General features: G+C 57.0%; 2 protein-coding genes across 10 annotated transcripts in view; both read right to left on the bottom strand.

Moving 5' to 3' along the window:
• The window catches only part of ARHGAP27 (Rho GTPase activating protein 27), a 30,631-nt gene extending 28,156 nt beyond the window's left edge, over window positions 1-2,475 (bottom strand). Inside the window, exons 1-2 of one of the 7 annotated variants that reach the window (XM_030848899.2) lie at window positions 2,309-2,475; window positions 1,245-1,377 (exon numbers count right to left, since the gene is read on the bottom strand). The gene's annotated coding sequence lies outside the window, so the exon portion shown is untranslated. Of the gene's footprint in view, window positions 1-1,244; window positions 1,378-1,996; window positions 2,051-2,308 lie in introns of those variants that run through there. The other 6 variants (XM_030848903.2, XM_030848904.2, XM_060290964.1 and 3 more) reach the window with 6 other exon arrangements.
• A 1,712-nt stretch (window positions 2,476-4,187) lies between these two features.
• Window positions 4,188-17,965, bottom strand: part of PLEKHM1 (pleckstrin homology and RUN domain containing M1) — a 50,923-nt gene continuing 37,145 nt past the window's right edge. For 2 of the 3 annotated variants that reach the window (XM_030848895.2, XM_060290645.1), the window contains exons 9-13: window positions 15,874-16,019; window positions 12,420-12,613; window positions 7,834-7,897; window positions 7,147-7,304; window positions 4,188-6,388 (exon numbers count right to left, since the gene is read on the bottom strand). In XM_030848895.2, the coding sequence (XP_030704755.1) occupies window positions 6,277-6,388; window positions 7,147-7,304; window positions 7,834-7,897; window positions 12,420-12,613; window positions 15,874-16,019 (674 nt within the window). In that variant the 3' untranslated portion in view covers window positions 4,188-6,276. Of the gene's footprint in view, window positions 6,389-6,696; window positions 6,808-7,146; window positions 7,305-7,833; window positions 7,898-12,419; window positions 12,614-15,873; window positions 16,020-17,965 lie in introns of all 3 variants that reach the window. The other variant, XM_030848892.2, reaches the window with a different exon arrangement.

Below are 17,965 nucleotides of genomic sequence, written 5' to 3'. Positions count from 1 at the left end.
GCCGGGAAGCGCACCGCACTAGGGAGACGGAAAACTTGGGTTCGAGTACCGAAGCTACAATCGTTTGTGTACGTTCAGGCCTCAGTTTTCCTATCTCTAAAACGGGGGACTTGGATAAAATAACCTCTAAGGTTCTCATTCTTACACTCAGTGATGGAATTAAGACAGCCCTTTCATTCTCTTGGTTGATAGTAAAATTCTATCCCTTGGTGGGGAGATTGTGGGTAATACTGGTTCAGCTTTACAGCCAGGGAAGCTTTGGCTCAAAGAGATGGGGGTGATTGCCCGCGATAAAGTCGACACCACGTTTGCCTAAAAGTTGACTAGGCCTCAGTTTCCGCGTCTGTGAAGTGGGAAGAATAGCTCATTCCAGTACCCCCGTCCCACCCCTCCCCGACGCTTCCAGCCCTCAGGGAATCGCGTCCTTGGCACCCCACTCCCCAGGCGTGTGCGCCCAAGGCCCGCGGGAACAGGGTTGGGGCGCGGGCTCCAGGAGCGGCCCCCGCTTTGCTCTAGTCTGGGAGTGTCCCTGCCCCGCTTAGTCCAAGGGCCTTGGCGTAAGGGGCCGCAACTGCCAAGGCCGGGGGAACCGGTTCTCTCGGTTGCTCTTTCCTTCCCCGGCGGCTTTGCCACAGACGTGAACCCGGAGTCCGGCCAGCCCAGACCGACCGGCACCGCCCCCTGCTCTCTGGCTCCCATCTCCACCTCCCGAGAGAGGCTCGGCCTTGCGGCCTGCCCCCCTGCCCTGTGATCTCTACTTTGCCCCATGAGAATGGCCCCTAGGGAATGCACTTTGGGACAGTGACTACCCGTGAGGTGTAACCAGGGACCTCCAAAGCTCTCCTGGAGTGATCACCACAACACGACCCCCTCCACGCCAGCTCAGTCTGGCCCTTGGTATGTTGGGGGAGGGAGTCAGAGCCCAGTTGTAAGCCTGCCTGTGTGCCTGGTCCCTCCAAGCCTTTACATCGACCACACCTACTGACCCACAAAGGTGACCTGGGACCAGCAGCTGGGAGCTCGGCCTCTTGCTGAGGCTGAGGGATCCAAGGCACAAGGTCTGGTCTGGTGTAGCGCTCCTTCTTCTCAAGCTTTCCCCGATGGGGAAGGGGTGTAAACTGAGTCATTAAGCACACTGGGCCCTGGAGGCGGGGTCCTTGAGCTGACGGGAGCTAAGCCACCAAACCCAAGGGGGGGGGACACCACTTCTCACCACCTTCCCCTGGACCCCCGCGCTCACTCACGTCGGCAGGGCTGACCTCAAGGAGCCCATGGGCTGGCTGGGCGGAGCCGGCGGATGCATGCAGGTTAGGCCCCTGCCATCTCCTTGGGCGGGGCTTCAAAGAGCTAGGCTGGAGAGACCTCGGGAAGGAGGAGCTGGCGAGGAGAGCAAAGAAGGAGAGGGCTGCCTTCAGTTCCCAAAGCGGCTGTGTCTGGGAGGGGCGAGGAGGAGCCTAAAGAAATCTGCCTGGGCCGGTGGGGACTTTGGGGGCGGGGCCCGGGGCAGGAGAAGGCCAGAGGGAGGGGCAGGGGCAGGGAGGGCTGCGACCGAAGGGGCGCTGGAGGGTCGCGAGCGGATCCAAGGGAGGGTAGGGTCCCGACCCTGCCCCGCTCCACCCCTACGCGCGACATTCGTTGTCCGCGAGCCTCTGCGTCCCGCGGGCGCGCTGCTTAGGGGCTGTTCGACCCGGGCTTGCAGTCTTGCCGGGGCGTTCCCAATCCGAGCAAGGCCATTTGCATCCTGAACTGTGCGGATTGCAGGCACTACCCGCTCCCGTCCCATCTACGTCCTCCCCAGGCTCTTTCCGAACGCAACTCGGCCGGGCCTGGCAAAACTTGGAGCGGGGTTCCCACCGCAGGGACGCTCCCCGGAACGCAGGGTCACTGGCTGGGTGGGGAGGGGACCCAACCCTCGGCTCCTTCCCCGACCCTGGGGGAGCTAAGAGAACGGAAGGGATGGGGGAGCTGGGAGGATCCCTGGAGCGCGAGGACGGACCCATCACCAGGAGATGCACTGCGTCCACTGCCCGGGAGACAGACAAGAGCCACAGCGGCGCCAACGCCTGGGTCGAAGCTGGGGGCCTGGGCCTGCGCCCCTCCTGCCCCGGGACGGAGGGCAGCCCTTCGCCTCCCACCTCCTCCCGGGGGAGGGGAAGATCCGTCCCGCGCGGCCCTCCTTCCGAGCCCGCGCAGCTCAGGCTCCAGCGCAGTGCGAAGGGGCTGGCTCGCGATGCTCCCGGGTGAGGACCCGCCACCTGCGGTCCCCTTCCCCGCCCCAGATCAGCACCCCCGCCCAGTCCGGCCCTACCCTGGCACCTCGGGGTGTCCGACCGCTGGCCTCGCCTCCACTTGTCCTGGCAGCCGCGCGGGGGCTCGGCGTCCGGCGCTCCCTCCTCCACCGCCCTGCTCCCACGCTGCCCTGTTTCCTGTTCAACAATATAGCGAGGGAGGCACCGGCGGAGAGCACCCGGCAGAACTTCCTCCCGGACTGGGGTTGCGGCTCCGAGAGACAATCCCCGGTGTCCTGGCTTCCTGTCCCCTCTGGGACGGGCCAGCGCCCGAGGAGCAGAGGCGCCACCCCTTCCCCTGCACCTCCCGGGATCCTGGGCCACACCTGGCGGTCTCCCGGAGGTGAAGACAGCAGAACCAGGATGGTGGGATGAGAGGGGAGGAGGCCTTCTCACCAACTGCTGGCCAGATTTCCCTCCACTGCTCTACCCCACCCCTTTCCCCCACTGCCCTGCCTTGATCCTTGTGGGGGAGGAGGGCCTCCTCCAATCTGTCCGTAGGATAAGCTCAGAGCAGGCTCCTGGGGCTTGAACGCAAGATGCTCACCTTATCTCTGCATCTCAGTTTTCTTTCCTATAAACTGGGGATTATAACACCTACTTCATAGGATTGTTGTGAAGATTAAATGAGATGCACTAAGCAGATGTATTGTTATGATCACGTTCTAAGAACACACATTAGATTAGTTATTACCACTAATTTTATTATGAGGTGAGCTGTCCTCCTCTTTGGGGTTGAATTGAGGTCTCCAATCCCCACTCCCCCCATCCTCCTTTAGGCAGGAGGGGGAAGGGAGACACAAGTGTTCTCAGAAACACCTTGCTAAGGATGGAGGATTGAGTCCAAAGGCAGCACACAGGTCATGTGCTCCTGGCCCTCCTCTGGGCCCGCCGCCTCTAGCCTGCGCACCAGGTCCCTCAGGTTTCCTCGGAGCCCACCACTGCCTGCCCTTGACGGAAGCTGGGGCTCGTGCAGTGGGCGGAGAGTGAGTGGTCCCTCGAAGGCCGAGAGGCATCTTCAAGGACAGGAAACTGCAGACCTGAATCTTTCAGTCCCATTTTCCTGCAACCTGATTTCCCTGGGAATTACTCTGTTTCCTTCTTCTGTCTTTACAGTGGGCAGTGGCGGGCTTCCCACTGCAGGCGCCCCCCACCCCCACCCCTGGGACTTCTTCTGGAACTTCAGAGGAAAGTTGGCAGCCAAGTAAAGGCCACATTGAGCCCTAAAACCATGAGCCCTGAATCGGGCCCTGCTCACAAACCTTTCCTTCCTGAGCCCCTTCTCTTGCCTTGGATAACCCTGTGGAAAATGGTTTCACATGTTCCAGTGTCAGAGTCTGTGCTTTGACATTTAAGGAACAGGAAAGAAGCCATCACGGTGGGATTTCAGGCATCAGCTTCATTAGTTATATGAGTGTATGTAAGTAAAGCTCCCCAAAGGCCCTGAAATCCTACCCCACGGTGGGGGAGGGGGGCTGACTCCGGGGAGAGGCAAGGGTCGGGGGTAGACTGAAGAATTACTTCCCCTCTTCTCCATGCCCACTCCTGGCACACAAGCCCCCTGCTTGCAAATGTTTACCAATAACCACCCTCCTCCTGCCCTCCATTGCCTACGGTTTGACTGACAAGAGAGCAGAGGCGGCTATCAGATGGTAACTGAGGGCCTGTGGTCTCCCCCAGTCAGTGGCAGCATTAAGATTCAGAAACCAGGGACTTCCCTGGCGGTCCAGTGGTTAATACTCTGCGCTTCCACTGCAGGGGACCTGGGTTCGATCCCTGGTCTGGGGAACTAAGATCCTGCATGCCAGGTGGCACGGCCTAAATAAACAAACAAATAAATAAAATAACCGAATTACATATTAAAAAAAAAAGATTCAGAAACCAGACCACAGGTTAGAAAGATCAGGTCTTTACTGCAAAATCATTCAAAAAATCACACGCAGCAGTTCCTTCGGTACATTGCAAAGTACTTCTCAGGGCCAGGGCCCCTCACTAGAAACAGTTTATTGCATAAAATGAAATTTTAAAAATAGTGTGGGCACGACCGAGGTTCACATCAGCTTCCCATTGGAGGTGAGGGTGTTAAAAGTCAACTCATCTGAAAGCATCAGCAGCTTTTTGGTATGGGGGAGGGTCAGCTCTAATGCTACTGATCTCGGGGAGGGCGGGGAGCGGGGCGTGCCAGGCCCCGCCAGACCAAAGTGAGCGCCTCCAGGGCCTCCTGCTGCCTCCTAGGGACCTTCTGGAATACAGGATATACTCACAGGCCCGAGGAAACAGGGCTGGGCTCAGGCGGCGCTGCCCACCCCAGGCCCACTCAGCGATCTGGACCAATTACGGCTCTGATCAGGCTGTGTCTGTGGTGGAGCATTAATGCTGGCTATGGGGGGTGGGGATGGGGGTAAGGATCCACCTTCTTTGGTGCGCTGGGCACAGGTGTGCACCATCTTCCGTGATGGGGACAGAGCAGCTGTGTGACAGCCCCCTCCCCCATCCGCCTGCCACCTCCTCGATTCTATTGCACAATTTATCCAGCTCCACAGGGCCGGGCAGGTGACTCAGCAGTCAGATCAGCCCAAGGGAGAGGTGGGAGTAGGTTCGTATCTTGACAGTGAAGGCGGATCTCCACCTGAGGCCCCCAATCCAAGCTGAGTGCAGATAGGATGGCCAGAAGACCCCAGGGCTGAGGATCCAGGAGAGGTGGGGGGAGGCAACAGAGAAATCATGCCCAGATTTCACCCCCCAACCCCAAGGGTCTAAATATCACTTTGAAAACAATTCCAGGCTCCACCCCAAGACCCCTTCAAAAGGCAGTCGTGCTCCAGCGAAATTTTCCAGTCTCTCGGCAGCGCCCCTCCTGGGCCAGTCCAGCAAAGCTCTGTGAACTCTCATGGCTTTGTAAACTGAGGCTGAGCATCCTTCCACGGGGGTGGCTTCTCCTGCGTGTCCCTACGCATCTCAGCAGCAGGGCTGACACTCTTCGTGGAAGGACGAGGGTTCTGAGGGTTCCACAGTGGGGACCCAGCCTACCTCTGTCCTGGTGGGAGTCAGTCAGGCGGGGATGCATTCCTGCGTCTGCAGCAGTCCCCCGCCCGTCTGGCTGCTTGTCCGTGGTAGGAGTGAGGAGGGTAGGGGGCTGAGGGATGGGCTAGATGACGACCCTTCCCTGGACCAAGGAAGGCTCAAAGTGCTGACAGTGCTGGTTCCGAGTCATTCCCCTCCTCCTGCGGGACCAAGATCCCAGGCTATTGGAGAGCCAGGGGCTCCGACACGGAGGAAGTGAAGGGCTTTTCAGGTGAGGAGGGGGCGGGGAGCAGAGAGGAAACACATGGTCCTCAGGACTGAGCCTGCCTGGCCCCCCGGGGGTTTGGCACGTTGTACAGGAGCTGTCGGCAGCGAGCGCTCGGTAAGGGGGAAGGAAAGGCGCCCACCAGCTGGCAGGCTCTGTCCTAGGGGGCCTGTCCACCCAGCCGCCACCCGCCTACAGGCCTGGCCTGAGCGGTTCCTGCACATTTGCTCAGGGTGAGAGTGGCTGGATTTCTTGGGTGACTTGTGGAGGGTCAAGAATAAAAAAATATTTTCTGTTGAAATATGAAGGGAAAAAACCCACCTTAAAAAAACTAGGCCTTTTAATCAGGAATGTGGAATTGAAAATGCTTCCCAAGTCTTATTTCCACAGTGTGTGAACAGCCCTAATGGAGACGGTGCATCAGTGAGGCGATCCAGGCCAATTAGTGCAAAGCCCCCTCTCCTCCCGCATCCTCGGACAGGGGCATTTGCTGGTGTCCTGGCCTCCAGACGGGTGGGGGGCAGGAGGTGTCATCAAGAGCTCCCAAGGCTCCCTCTCATAGGCTCATGCTCTGGTCACATCTGAGAGTCTTCCTGACAAGGGAGACATCTGTGACACCTTGAAAGTGTGACCCAGGCTGATGGCCAACCCAGCTGGGATGGCTGAGCCCTGGGTCCCGGGTGGGGACAGGAAATGGGGTTAGGCGAGAGTGCTCTGTTGCTGGTACTTGAGCCGGCGGGCACAGCGGGGGCAGCCCTTCTTCATCACGGCCTGACAGCTCTGGTGGAAGACGGTCTTGCATTCGCCACACCTGCGAGAGAGCAGCAAGCACTGCTGGGACCGACGGGCCTCCCGGGGCTCGAGGCTGGTCAGTGTTCCTGACGGGGGCCTGCCACCCACGGCACATGGCGCTGCCCCTCCGCTCCGGGACAAAAGGTTCTTGCCACAGTGCTGACTAAGCCCCGCAATGCACACTGATACTCTCTATTCTATTTCCCTTTTATAAATACTGCTGAGACTCACAAAACGATTTCTTGCCTATGTTTCAAACACTCTGCAGTTTAAAAAACTCAGCCCCAGGTCTGTTCAGAGGTCAAATGCGGGTCCGGGGACACCTACTGAAAATGAATGAATGCTCCCACCAGTTCCGTTTTCCACTCCCACATGGACTGGAATGGAGGTTTGGTGGATGAATTTTTCCATTTAGAGGCTTCTGATAATGAGCAATAACTGGGGACAAGAACAATTGTTACGGGGGCAGAGGCGGTGGCAGGTACCACCCACCAGGTGCCCGCTTTATGCCCGGCCTGTGCCAACACTCCAGGCCAGAAACTCATCCAGTTCCTCCTCCACCTGCTCATAGAGGACGAAACTGAGGTCCTCCCACCGCAATTCAAAGAGGCAGCAGCCACCTCTTCTCCAGAAACATGGATGGCTCGGTGGAGGCAGGGAGTCCTGTGAGGGCTTGTCTTGTCCCCCTCCCTGGGTACCGGGCCTGCCGCCCGGGGACGCCATGGGGCCGGGTGGGAATGGGGGTGGGGCGGGGTGGCTGGCTGAGGGTCCGCATACCTGACTGTGGTGTCAAACTCAAAGGGGAAGATGATGTCATGGTGGTGGCAGATCTGGCAGATGAAGCCGCGCTGGGTGCACAGGTCGCAGTGGTAGACGTGCTGGGAGGCAAACTCGATCAGGGACTTGAGGAATCCTTCATACAGCCCGTCCGCGATCTGTGGAGGGCAAGCGTGGGCCACCAGGCCTTTTAAGCAGCTGTGCTGAGCCTGAGGCTGCCTGCAAGACGTGGTCTGCTGCTGCTCCTGGCACCCTGCCTGAAGAACTCCTACCCCAAGAGGAGTTTCCTTCCACTTGGGCAAGAAAACCTCCCGGAATCAGGCCGAGCACGTGCAGCCCTTGTGCACGGAGGAATCCACTGTACCCTCCCTTGAGGAAAGGAACGTCCCAAACCCTCACCCCTCCCCCTGCCCTCCCTGCCGGGGAGGAGTCCAGACGCAGGGAAGGGGCTGAGCCCTGTGAGCCTGGGCTTTGCTGCAGTGCCTGCTGGTCCCAGGGGCGCTGGGGGCTCAGTCACTGCCCAGGAAGCGTGGATGGTGGGACGCCCGTTCCGAGCTACCAAAGAGCTGAAGACGGCTGTCTTGCCTCAGTAAACTGCAGGCACTCTCCCCGCACCCCATCATCTCCCTTTCTGATTTCTCCAGGAATAAGGTCCCTCTAGAGAGGTCTGGGGGGTGGCATTCTCACCTGCTGGAGGTCCGCGACACTGTACTTGTGAGGAGACTCCAAGAGATAATTCCTGTGGTTGAGTCTTCAAAGAAAACACAAGAGATTCCTTAGAAGGAACCCGGGCCAACCTGGGTTTGGTTTCATTCCCTCAGCGCTGCTGACCAGGCATAAACAGCTCCCGCCTGGGCGGAGCAGTCAGCCGCCTGGGCTTGGGACCTGGGCTTCCAGGTGAAAAGCTGTTGGGACCTTGGGTAAGTTACTTAACCTCTCTGAACCTTAGCTTTCCTCACCTGAGAAAGAGCGCTGTTCTGAGGATGAAATAATTTATTTAAAGCATCCGGTACAGTGCCTCGTACATAGTAAACAAGGAATAATTGTTAACCGCAGTTGATAACACTGCACTGCATAATTGAAATTTGCTAAGAGTAGAACTCAAATGTTCTCTGTCTCTGTCTCTCTCTCTCAGACACACACACACACACACACACACACACACACAAACACCATGTATATATATATAAAAATATATAAAATATGTGAGGATGATGGATATGCTAATTGACCAGATGGGAGGAATCCTTTCACAATGTAATCATATGTCAAATCATCACAACATACACTTTAAATGTCTTACAATTTTGTCAAGTATACTCAATAAAGCTGCAAAAATTTTAATTTGAAGATATAAAAAAATAAACATCTATTTAAAAACTAATAATGATGAGGATGATGAGGAAAGCGAACGCTTGGTACCGGGAACGGGACTAAGCTTTATATATATTAACTCACTTAATTTTCACAAGACTCCTGTGAGGTTGACACTATTATAACCCCCATTTTGCAAGAGGAAATGGAGGCCCAGAGAGGTTAAATAACTTGCCTGTGGTCACACAGCTAGTAAGTGGCGGAGCTGGAGTCTGAACAAACGCAGGAGTCTGGCTCCAGAACCTGCATCCTTTCCACCCAGTGAATGCCTGTAGGTGTTAACTGTTGTCATTATTGCCACTATTACATACCAGGGACAGGGCTGGGGACAGAAATGCACAGGACGTGGCCTCTGCCTTCCTGTAGCCCCTGGTCTAGTGGAGGGACAGACATTTAAGCATCTGGTTTCAGTGCTATGGGAGAGGAGCTGAGACACGTCCTGAGTGCAGCAGATCCCATTTCAGAGATGGGGGAGGGCGGGGGGTGGGGGAGGCAGAGGACGAGAGCTCAGCTGCCAACCCAGCTCTAGTTTCCACCTCACCAATGGCACAGATCCCAAGGGTCACATCCTGAGAGATGGAGAGGAAACACCTGCAGAAATTCCCCTGGTACAAAAACTTGTCTAGCCTTGCTGTGTGTCTGTGTTGGTACTGGGGTTGGGGGGAGAATTCTCCCAGTCTGAGGAAGCGTGGGAACCTGCCCCAGGATGCTCTGGACACCTGGAGGCGGGAAGGTGCCAGGCCCTGCGGCATCTGGAGTGGGTGCTTGCCTTTGCCCACCCCGTGGCCTCAGCTGTGGTCCAGGGGGGACCCCACCTGGGGCCGAGATGGCAAGTTCCACCAGGCAGGCAGGCAGGCCAGGCTGTGCTGCGTGGGGTGAGGATGCGGCCACTCAGCTCAACGTGCTGGTCTCCCCAGTAAACTTCCAGCTTTCTGGGAACAGGACGCTGCCGTTTATCACCAGGAAAATGCAGGCGGTGCGGGGTGCACAGGCTGCTGCTGCGCCGGCAGGAAGGGTGGGGCTGATTTGGATGGAGAGTCCCCTGCCCACAGTCGTGGAAGCCCAGGGGGCCAGCCAGGCCCAGGGCCTTCCCTACGAGCCACCTATCCTGGGTCTGTCATACCCTCAAGTGAGGCCGTACAACTGTTGGGGGAGATGAGGTCAGGGAGCAGACCCTTTGCCAGGGCAGCCCCCTGAGAGAAAGGGGATCCCACATCTAAAACCTGCCTGTTTCTCCTCAGCCCTTCCCGTCCTCTCACCCTTCACTCTGGCTGACTCAGTCCAGGCCTCCTCACCTCCTGGGCCAATTCCTACACCAGCACCCACGCTCCACTGCTGCTAAACTGGTCTTTCCTAAACTCCTGACTGAACGTGACCATCCCTTGCTCAAAACCCCTCAACAGCTCCCCAAGGCCAGCAGCATAAAATCCAGACGCCTTTGCTGTGGCACAGGGGACCTTCGAGGTCTGGCCCCTGACCCACCACCTGGCTGCCCTGAGTCCCCCGAAGGCCCTGGCGAGCCGTGCTCCTGTCCCGCCTCCATGCCGTGGGTTCCCTTAGCCAGGAAAGCGGGCCCTCCCTTCTGCTTTCTTCTCTGCTTCTTTTGCTGAACCCCAGTTCACTACACACGTGATGCCGTTTGTGTGGTGGCAACTCTGTTCTCCTGTGTGAGGACCAAGAGGGGTCTGGAGCATCTAACAGAACTGATGGTGGCCAGACTAGAGAAGGGGGATCCCAACTTTCTGCTTGACTCTCTTTCATACTATTTGAATACTATCTTTGTAAAGAAGAAAAAGAAAAGCACTTTTTCTTTTTAAAAGAACAAAAGAAATGAACTTCACAAACCCTCAACTGATGCCACCTCCTCCGGGAGCTCCCCGGCCCTTCCTTCCTTCTTCATGGCACACGCCGCCCTGACCCAGGGCCATTTGTCCACCTGTCCCTGTCCCACCCCAGACACTGATCCCCTCATGTGGCCCTCACCACAACTCTGGGAAGCCACGTCAACACAGGGATCACTGGCCCATTTTACAGACAAGAAAGCTGGAGCTCAGAGAAGTGAAGCAACTTCCCTGAGTCACACAGTGGATCTGGGGCCAGGCGGAGGCTGCGCCTGGACTCTTTCCCCCGCCCCACGCTGCTTCTGAAATGGGACTTCCACAGGCCTGGCCCTGGGCACCGTGTGCAGCGCTGCCGCCCAAGGATGGGAACAGCAGGGCCACAGAGAAAGAGGCAGGACTGTCCCCAGTGCCCAGGCAGGGCAGCCCGGACAGGCCAGTAAGGCTGCTGACCAAACAATCTCAGCACGGCAGGGATGGGTGAATGAGGCCGGCACCCAGGACCCACCCTACGGGCACCTGGTCTTCTCAGTCTGCAGAGAACCCTGGACCGGGGAGGGTGACAGGGTCCCACTTGACCTGGACAGAGGGGCAGGAGGGCACACTCTGGAGCCCTGGGTCCTGGAATCTCAGGAAGGATGGGAGTGAGTAGGGACCCAGGCACTCAGCTGATTATGGAGACAGAAAGAGCCTTCCCAGAAGCAGCCTTTCAGGTCCCTCACGGTGGCCCCCAAAGGGCTTTCTGTCCTTCTGGGCCCTGTGGAGGAGACCAGGGCTCAGCCGGCTGCTCTGGGAGCCTGGGAGGGGCCAGCCTCTGCTCTCTGCCTAGGAGAGGGGCTCCCCGCAGCAGTCTCTCCCTGCGCCGCCCCGACGGGCACCAGGACTGAGCAGGGAGCCCGTCAGACAGGCGGTCTCTGGGCCAGCGCTGTCGGGAGGGGTGGCTGCAGGGGGAAAGTGGAGGGACTTGTGAGCCGCTCCAAGACCTCAGAAACCCAGCGGCGAAGCCCAACTGGGCAGCCGGCAGCAGCTCATCGCCTGAGCTCTGCCCTCCTAGGGCCCCACAGAAGGTGTCACCCCTCAGCCCCGACTGAGCACTGAACGTCCCCTTCAGGCCCTGGGTACCAAGAAGCTTCTTGAAGGGCATCTTAAGGGTCCCACACAACCCTGTCCTCTTGCGAGGATTTGGGGACGGATGCTGCCACAGCAGCAAAGCCAAGCCGCATGGGGTGAACGGCTGGCGGCAACCAGAGGAGCCAGGGCGACACAGCCCTTCTCACCTCTCCAGCCTCCTCTCACCACATCCCTACTTCCCTCCTCACCCCCCGAAAGTTCTGCCTTCCACGCATGGGGCCTTCATTCACAGCCTGAGCACACCACTCCTTCTATCTGGAACAGTCTTTCCTGCGTCTCCTCGCTTTCCCACTCGTTTGGCAGGTCTCACCTTGGATGTCAGTTCCTCCAGGGAGCCTTCCCCACTCCGCCCTCCTCCAGTCTGGGTTAGATCCCCCGCCCCTCCAGTAGGACTTCCAGGGCGTCCGACTCCCTCCTCCAGCCCTCACTCAGCAGTAAGGTGCTGCCTTACTCACCTGCCATGCAGGACCCAGGTCCACCTTGCTCAGCACTGGGGCCCATGCCCCAAGCCCAGTGATGGACCCTGAGCACGTTCTCAGTAAATTTGTCAAACGAATGAATGAACAAATACAAGCACAAATAAAAGCCACTCCTAAATGCAAAGGGAAAGCGTTCTCCACCCAGCCCTGGCATTTCTTCCGAGAAGCTGCTTTTGCACTGACCCCGTGTGTATGTGTATTTGTGTGTGTGTGTGTGCGTGCGTGCGTGTGTATTTGTGTGTGTGTGTGTGCGTGCGTGTGTATGTGCATGTGTGTGTGTGCATGTGTGCGTGCGTGCGTGTGTGTGCGTGTGTATGTGCATGTGTGTGTGTGCATGTGTGCGTGCGTGCGTGTGTGTGCGTGTGTATGTGCATGTGTGCGCGCGCGTATTTGTGTGTGTGCGCGTGTGTGTGCGTGCGTGTGCGCATCCATGCACGCCCAGGGTGCTCACCTCTTGCTCAACTCCTTCAGGGCTCCGCTTCGGCACAGGCCCAGGTAATCCCCCAGGAGCTTCAGCTGCTCCCGGCTCCTACCGATGAGGTGCATCCGCTCCACGTGCTCGTACAGAGACGCGTTCACCAGCTGCAGGTTGATGAGGGGCTGGGCCCGGATCCGCGTCAGGAACTTCAGGGCCTGCCTGCAGACCTGGGGACACCACCAGGCAGCGAGGGTGAGATAGGAGGGCCATCTGGTGAGCACCTGAGGGCCAGGCACTGTGTTACCTACTCACTCGCTCACGCCTCCCACCACCTGCCGAGGGAAGTGGTACCATCTTCATTTTACGGATGAGGAAACTGAGGTTCAGAGAGAGGAAGTGACTTGGCCAAGGTCCACAGCTCGCACAAGTCATGATGTGAACCCAGTTTATCTGACTTCCAAACCCACTCTTCCCCCTTGACACCAGCTGCTGCCCCTCCTGACGGTGCTGGGACGGAGGAGGGGCTGCTCCGGTCAACACGCCTCTCCTCCTGGGCCTCACAGATCCTTCCCACTATTTCCTGTCGTCCCTGCCCCCACCTTCCTGCCGAAAGGAAACAGGCACTACCCCGGGCCGACTCAGGAACCAGGTGACGGGTGTGAGTCAGGCTCCAACCACAGTAAGCTACGGATCAGACACAGCTTAACTAGAGGTTTCCTGAGCTCCCTCCACCCCTGCCAGCAGCACCAACCAGGGCCCCCCAAGGCTCCATGTGGATTTGAGTGATCAATCTGGGCCTCTCCCACGTGATAGGACTTTGAAGGTTCTACCCTCAGCCCTGACCCTGATGCCAAAGCCAACTACTGAGCACCTACTATCTGCCAGACGCTGGGCTAAGGACCTCGACCACATCCTCACAACAACCCAGAAGGGAAGGTGTCATCATCCCCATTTTACACATGAGGAAACTGAGACTCAGAGAAGGTAGAGTGGCTTACCCAAGCCACCGGAAGAAAGCAGAGCCCGCGTCTAAACCGAGGTGTTGTCTCTGCATACTTGGCTGCCTCACGTGCTGAAGAGGAGCCCCTCTCCCCTGCAGTCTCCTCCTTGCCGTGATAAGGATGGAGGAGCTGAGATGTTCTCCACCGTCAACCACCCTGCAGTGCTCAGGAGTCGGGCTTTGGCTCCTGGTTCGCCCCTTCCCAGCTGTATGACCTTATGAAACTTACCTAACCTCTCTGTGACTCAGTTTCCTCATCTGTAAAATGGGGAAAATAAAAGCACCTAGCTCATGGGATAATTTTGAGCTTAGATGAAAAGAAAATCCATGTAAGCGTATCCTCTGTAAAGGGGAGCTGCCATCAGACTCTGTGAGTGGCTGTGGGTCCCGGTGTCTGTCCCCTGGCTCAGGGGGACGTAACAGGGCCCTCAGGAGACCGTTAGGCTGGGGGCTGCTCCACCAGCTTCACCAGCATCTCTCGCCTCCCGCAGCAGCTGACAACTCCATCTTTTCCCATTTCCCAGAGCCCTGAGGAACCAGCCCCCAGCCAATAGGCAGCCCACTGGCAAAAGCCTGGTGAGTCCGTGACTCGGGTCAAACTGCTGCTCCCCAGCCCTTCCCACGACTCAGCCCCAGGCTTCTGGCGAGGCTCAGATGAAATACCACGCAGGAATGTGCGCTGAAAACTGCCAAGTTCTGCCGACAGGCATGGGCTTCGAGCTCCCCAGGGACTGTCCCTTCCCCGTGGGTGTGGAGGAGACAGACAAAGAGAGAAGCCCCAGGCCTGGGCTGACATCCTGCCAAGTAGTGCCACCCGGACCTTGCACAAGTGGGTCAGCCAGAGTGGTAACAGTGGACAAAGGGCCCTTAACCCGCCGATCAGCCACTTTCTAGTGTGAATTTTCATGTCCTTCCCAGGCCCGGGATCTTTGAGAGAGCTGGATATTTCCTGACCTCAGGCATGCCAAGGGAAGTGTTAGAATTCTCCAGTTGGAAAAAGGAAGTGGTACCAAAATTACAGCAGTGAAAAGAAGGTGGCTCAACAGAGGCACCTGGGTGTTGTAAGCAGGGAGGGTGTTTTATGGGCAGAGGGTTCTTCGCATCTGCGGTGATCTTGAGGCTTAGTTTTCTCCATGTAGTTAGTTAAATACTTAACATTGAGGGCAGGGGTGGGGATGAGGTAACCAATAAAAAAGCCAAAGTGAAGCTAATGTCTTTGGAAGGTTCTCACCCCCAGCGGGGTGGGGGTCAGAGAGGTACGGGCTCTGAGAACCATGTTCCCTGGACTCTGATGGGGACATGTGAAGACACCTCCACATAATGAGACAGCACGGCCGGCAGGCCTGGGTCTTGAGAGAAGCACCCAACCTCTTCCCGGTGTTTCTGTGTCTTGTCTTAGCAGAAATCTGTGCCTTTGGAAGAAAGCCAAGTTTGCGCCCCTTGAGGCAGACCCTCAAGCAAATTAGGGGCAGAAGGTGAGGCCTCAGGGCACTAATGTAAGGCACCAGCTAAGTGACTGGTGGGTACTGTCTCTTTGGGTCCTCACACAGCCTGGGGACAGACGCTGTTATTAATCCCCCTTTACAGACGAGGGAAGTGAAGTTAAATAGTCTGCTCATGGTAACACAGCTACGTAAGTGGGTAAGCTCAGCTGAAGAGGAAAATCTGAAAGATCAGAGAATACATCTTATGCGGAAGCATTTGGTGAACATAAAAAAGCACCCAAGATGTAATACTAACTAAACAAAGCACGTTATAAAGCAGTATGAGTCCAGCATGATCCCAAACTTTACAAAAAGTAGATGCAGGAGCTTGTAATCTTGGGGGTGGGGAAGAAAGGTTAAACAACCGAATAAAGATGATTTTGAACGGTGAAAAAAAAAAGTAGATGTAAATGTAAAAAACAAAAATGCATGGAAAAATGCTCCCAGGGAAAGTGCAGCCAGCTGGCTAGCCCACCCATCCATCCACCCACCCACCCATCCACCCACCCACCCACCCATCCACCCACCCATCCATCCACCCACCCACCCACCCATCCATCCACCCACCCACTCATCCTTCCATCCACTCATCCACATCTACCCACCGATCTACCCATCCATCCATGCACGCATCTACCCACCTAACCCATCCACCCAACCATCTATATCTAATCTATCCTATCTGTCATTTCCATCTATGTATCTAGTTGTTGGTGCTTTAAACAGTTTTATCTGTAACCATGGGGAGCTGCAGCAAACCATCCTCAGATTCCCACCTGAGGACCAAGGTAGGCACTGACAGAGCTGTGTCCAGGGGCTGGAGACCAGCACCCAGTTACTTTCTTGGTCAACTCCCCCACATCATGGGGCCTGAACTAGTGACCCGGGCTTCCCTAGAGCCAAACTCCCCCAAACATACGAACAGCAGCCACAGAGAGGAGCGACCCCCGCTCTGTCGCTCGGCAGCCCCGCGCGGCCGCGGCAGGCTGGGCTGCAGACTCACCGGGCGCTTGGTGAGGTCCCAGTTGTGGATGATCCTGGCCGGGATCACTGAGGCATCGTCTTGATGGCAGATGTCACAGTAGTAGAGGCCAGAGAAGGCACAGAGCTTGGGCCGTACAAATGAGAAGCCGATTTGCCGGGAGCAGCCTGGGGAGAAGAACAGGGAGAGGGTGAGCAGCGGTGGGGACGGAGTCAGCTCCTGAGTGACCCGGAAGCGGCCAAGGCAGAAAGGGCCCGCTATCTAAGGAAAGTATCCATAGAAAGATTAAAAAGGAGAGTACGAAGATGAAAACCACCACCGCTCCTATGCCCACCAGTCAGAACCAACCCTATTAATTAATCTTTACGACAAAACACTGTTAAGGATTATCAGCGGCATTTCACAGCTGAAGAAGCTGATGCACAGAGGTCAGGAAACCTGCCCAGTCACACAACGATGGAGTGGCACAGCGGGAGTCAGATTTGGGTGGGGCTGGTGTAGAGCCCTCATTCTCTTATTCCCAGCTGCCTCTCTTCACTGCTTGCACAACAGTGCCAACCTCCTCTAGGTCCACTCCTCCATGGCGGCCCAGAAATGGAAGCCACGGAGTCAGGGTCTCGCCAAGCAGGGCGGGAGCTGGGGACATGGGGCTGGCCACAGGGAGTGGGTGGGGAAGCCAGCCAGAGGCAGGGCTGTCTGGACATGGCCTGGGGCCAGCTGGAAGCCACAGCTGCCTGATACCTCGGGACAGTGGTTCAGGGCCAGCTTCAGTCCCTCTGCTGGAGGACCCTCCACAGGGGGGCGGGGGAAGGTGGGGGGACCAGGAGTGGGGTGTACCCAGAGCACAACAAAGGCCTGGCTCGAATCCTGACACAGGCCCTGCCTCCTACAGGGCCAGGGAAAGAGTCCCTTCCACCTCCCGGGGACTAGAAGGACTGGTTCTTCTGCATGCTAGCTGTCTCGTCCTGACCGAAGTTTTGCAAGGTTCCAATTCCCTGCTACTTGCTCTTCTGTGGGGTTATTACAAAGTTTAAATGGAGTTTTGAAAGCGCCCTGTAAACTATGAAATACAAGCCAGATGTCAGAGGTTGACGTCTGCCCGGCCACCGAGCTGCGCTCGCAGGCAGAGAGGAGGCCCGAGCTCCCCAGTTTCAGTTTGGCCGGCAGGCTGGCGGGCGGCAGGCGTCAGGAGAGCCACCCACCAGCACCCACGTCCCCAGCGAGGGAGCCCTCCTCCCAGCCCCGGAGGCCTGGCCTCCTCCCTGAGACTGGCGCTCACGTGCTGAAGGGCAAAGTGTGAGTGCTAGGGTCTGGCTGGTGGGGGGCGAGGGGTGAGCAGCAGCTTGAAGATATTTTCTGCGGGAAGCTCTGCTCTGCTTAGCTACTCCATCCTCCAGGGGCACCAGCTGCAGACCACTCCTTTCTAGATGCCTGAAGCAGGCTTTTGCCTCCCGTCCCACAGGCTCCTCACACTTCACCCGGAGGGCCCAGGGTGATGGATGTGGGTGTCTGGGTTGGGGAGAAGAGCTAGAAATGGAACGTGAGCAGCAGAAGATCACGAAGCCTTGAAAGCAAGGGAGCGGAGAGGCCCTGTGAGGGCCTGGAAAAGAGCACAGGTTCTGGGACCATCAGGTCCTCTGCGGGCTCCACCATCACTCGCTGTGTGAGCGTGGGACAGGTACTTACCAGCCCTGTGACCCAGTTTCCTCAGTTACAAATAGAGACAAACCCCCACAGGGTTGTTGTGAGGATTAAACAAGGTTATCCAAATAAAGCCTCTGGCCCAGGGCCCAGCACAGGATTTGACGATGCTAATGACAGAGCAGACGTACTGACGTAGAAGAATACGCATAATATACTCCTAAGCAGAAAAAAGCCAAGTTGCAGAACAATAGTTATAGCTGCGCCGTCTAAAACGGTGGCCACGAGCCACAGGGGCCCATTTACGTTTAAATATATTTACATTAAAGCAAATTGAAAATTCAGTTCCTTCCACACTAGGAAGCCACATTTTAAGTACTCAGTAGGCACATGTGGCTTGTAGCAACCGTACTGGACAGCACAGATCTAGAACATTTTCATCATCACAGAAAGTTCTGTTGGACAGCTCTGA

The sequence above is a fragment of the Globicephala melas genome, chromosome 20 (assembly GCF_963455315.2).
Source record: "Globicephala melas chromosome 20, mGloMel1.2, whole genome shotgun sequence".
NCBI lineage: Eukaryota > Metazoa > Chordata > Mammalia > Artiodactyla > Delphinidae > Globicephala > Globicephala melas.
The sequence above is the reverse complement of the archived record's forward strand: the minus strand, read 5'-3'. Positions and strand labels throughout refer to the sequence as shown.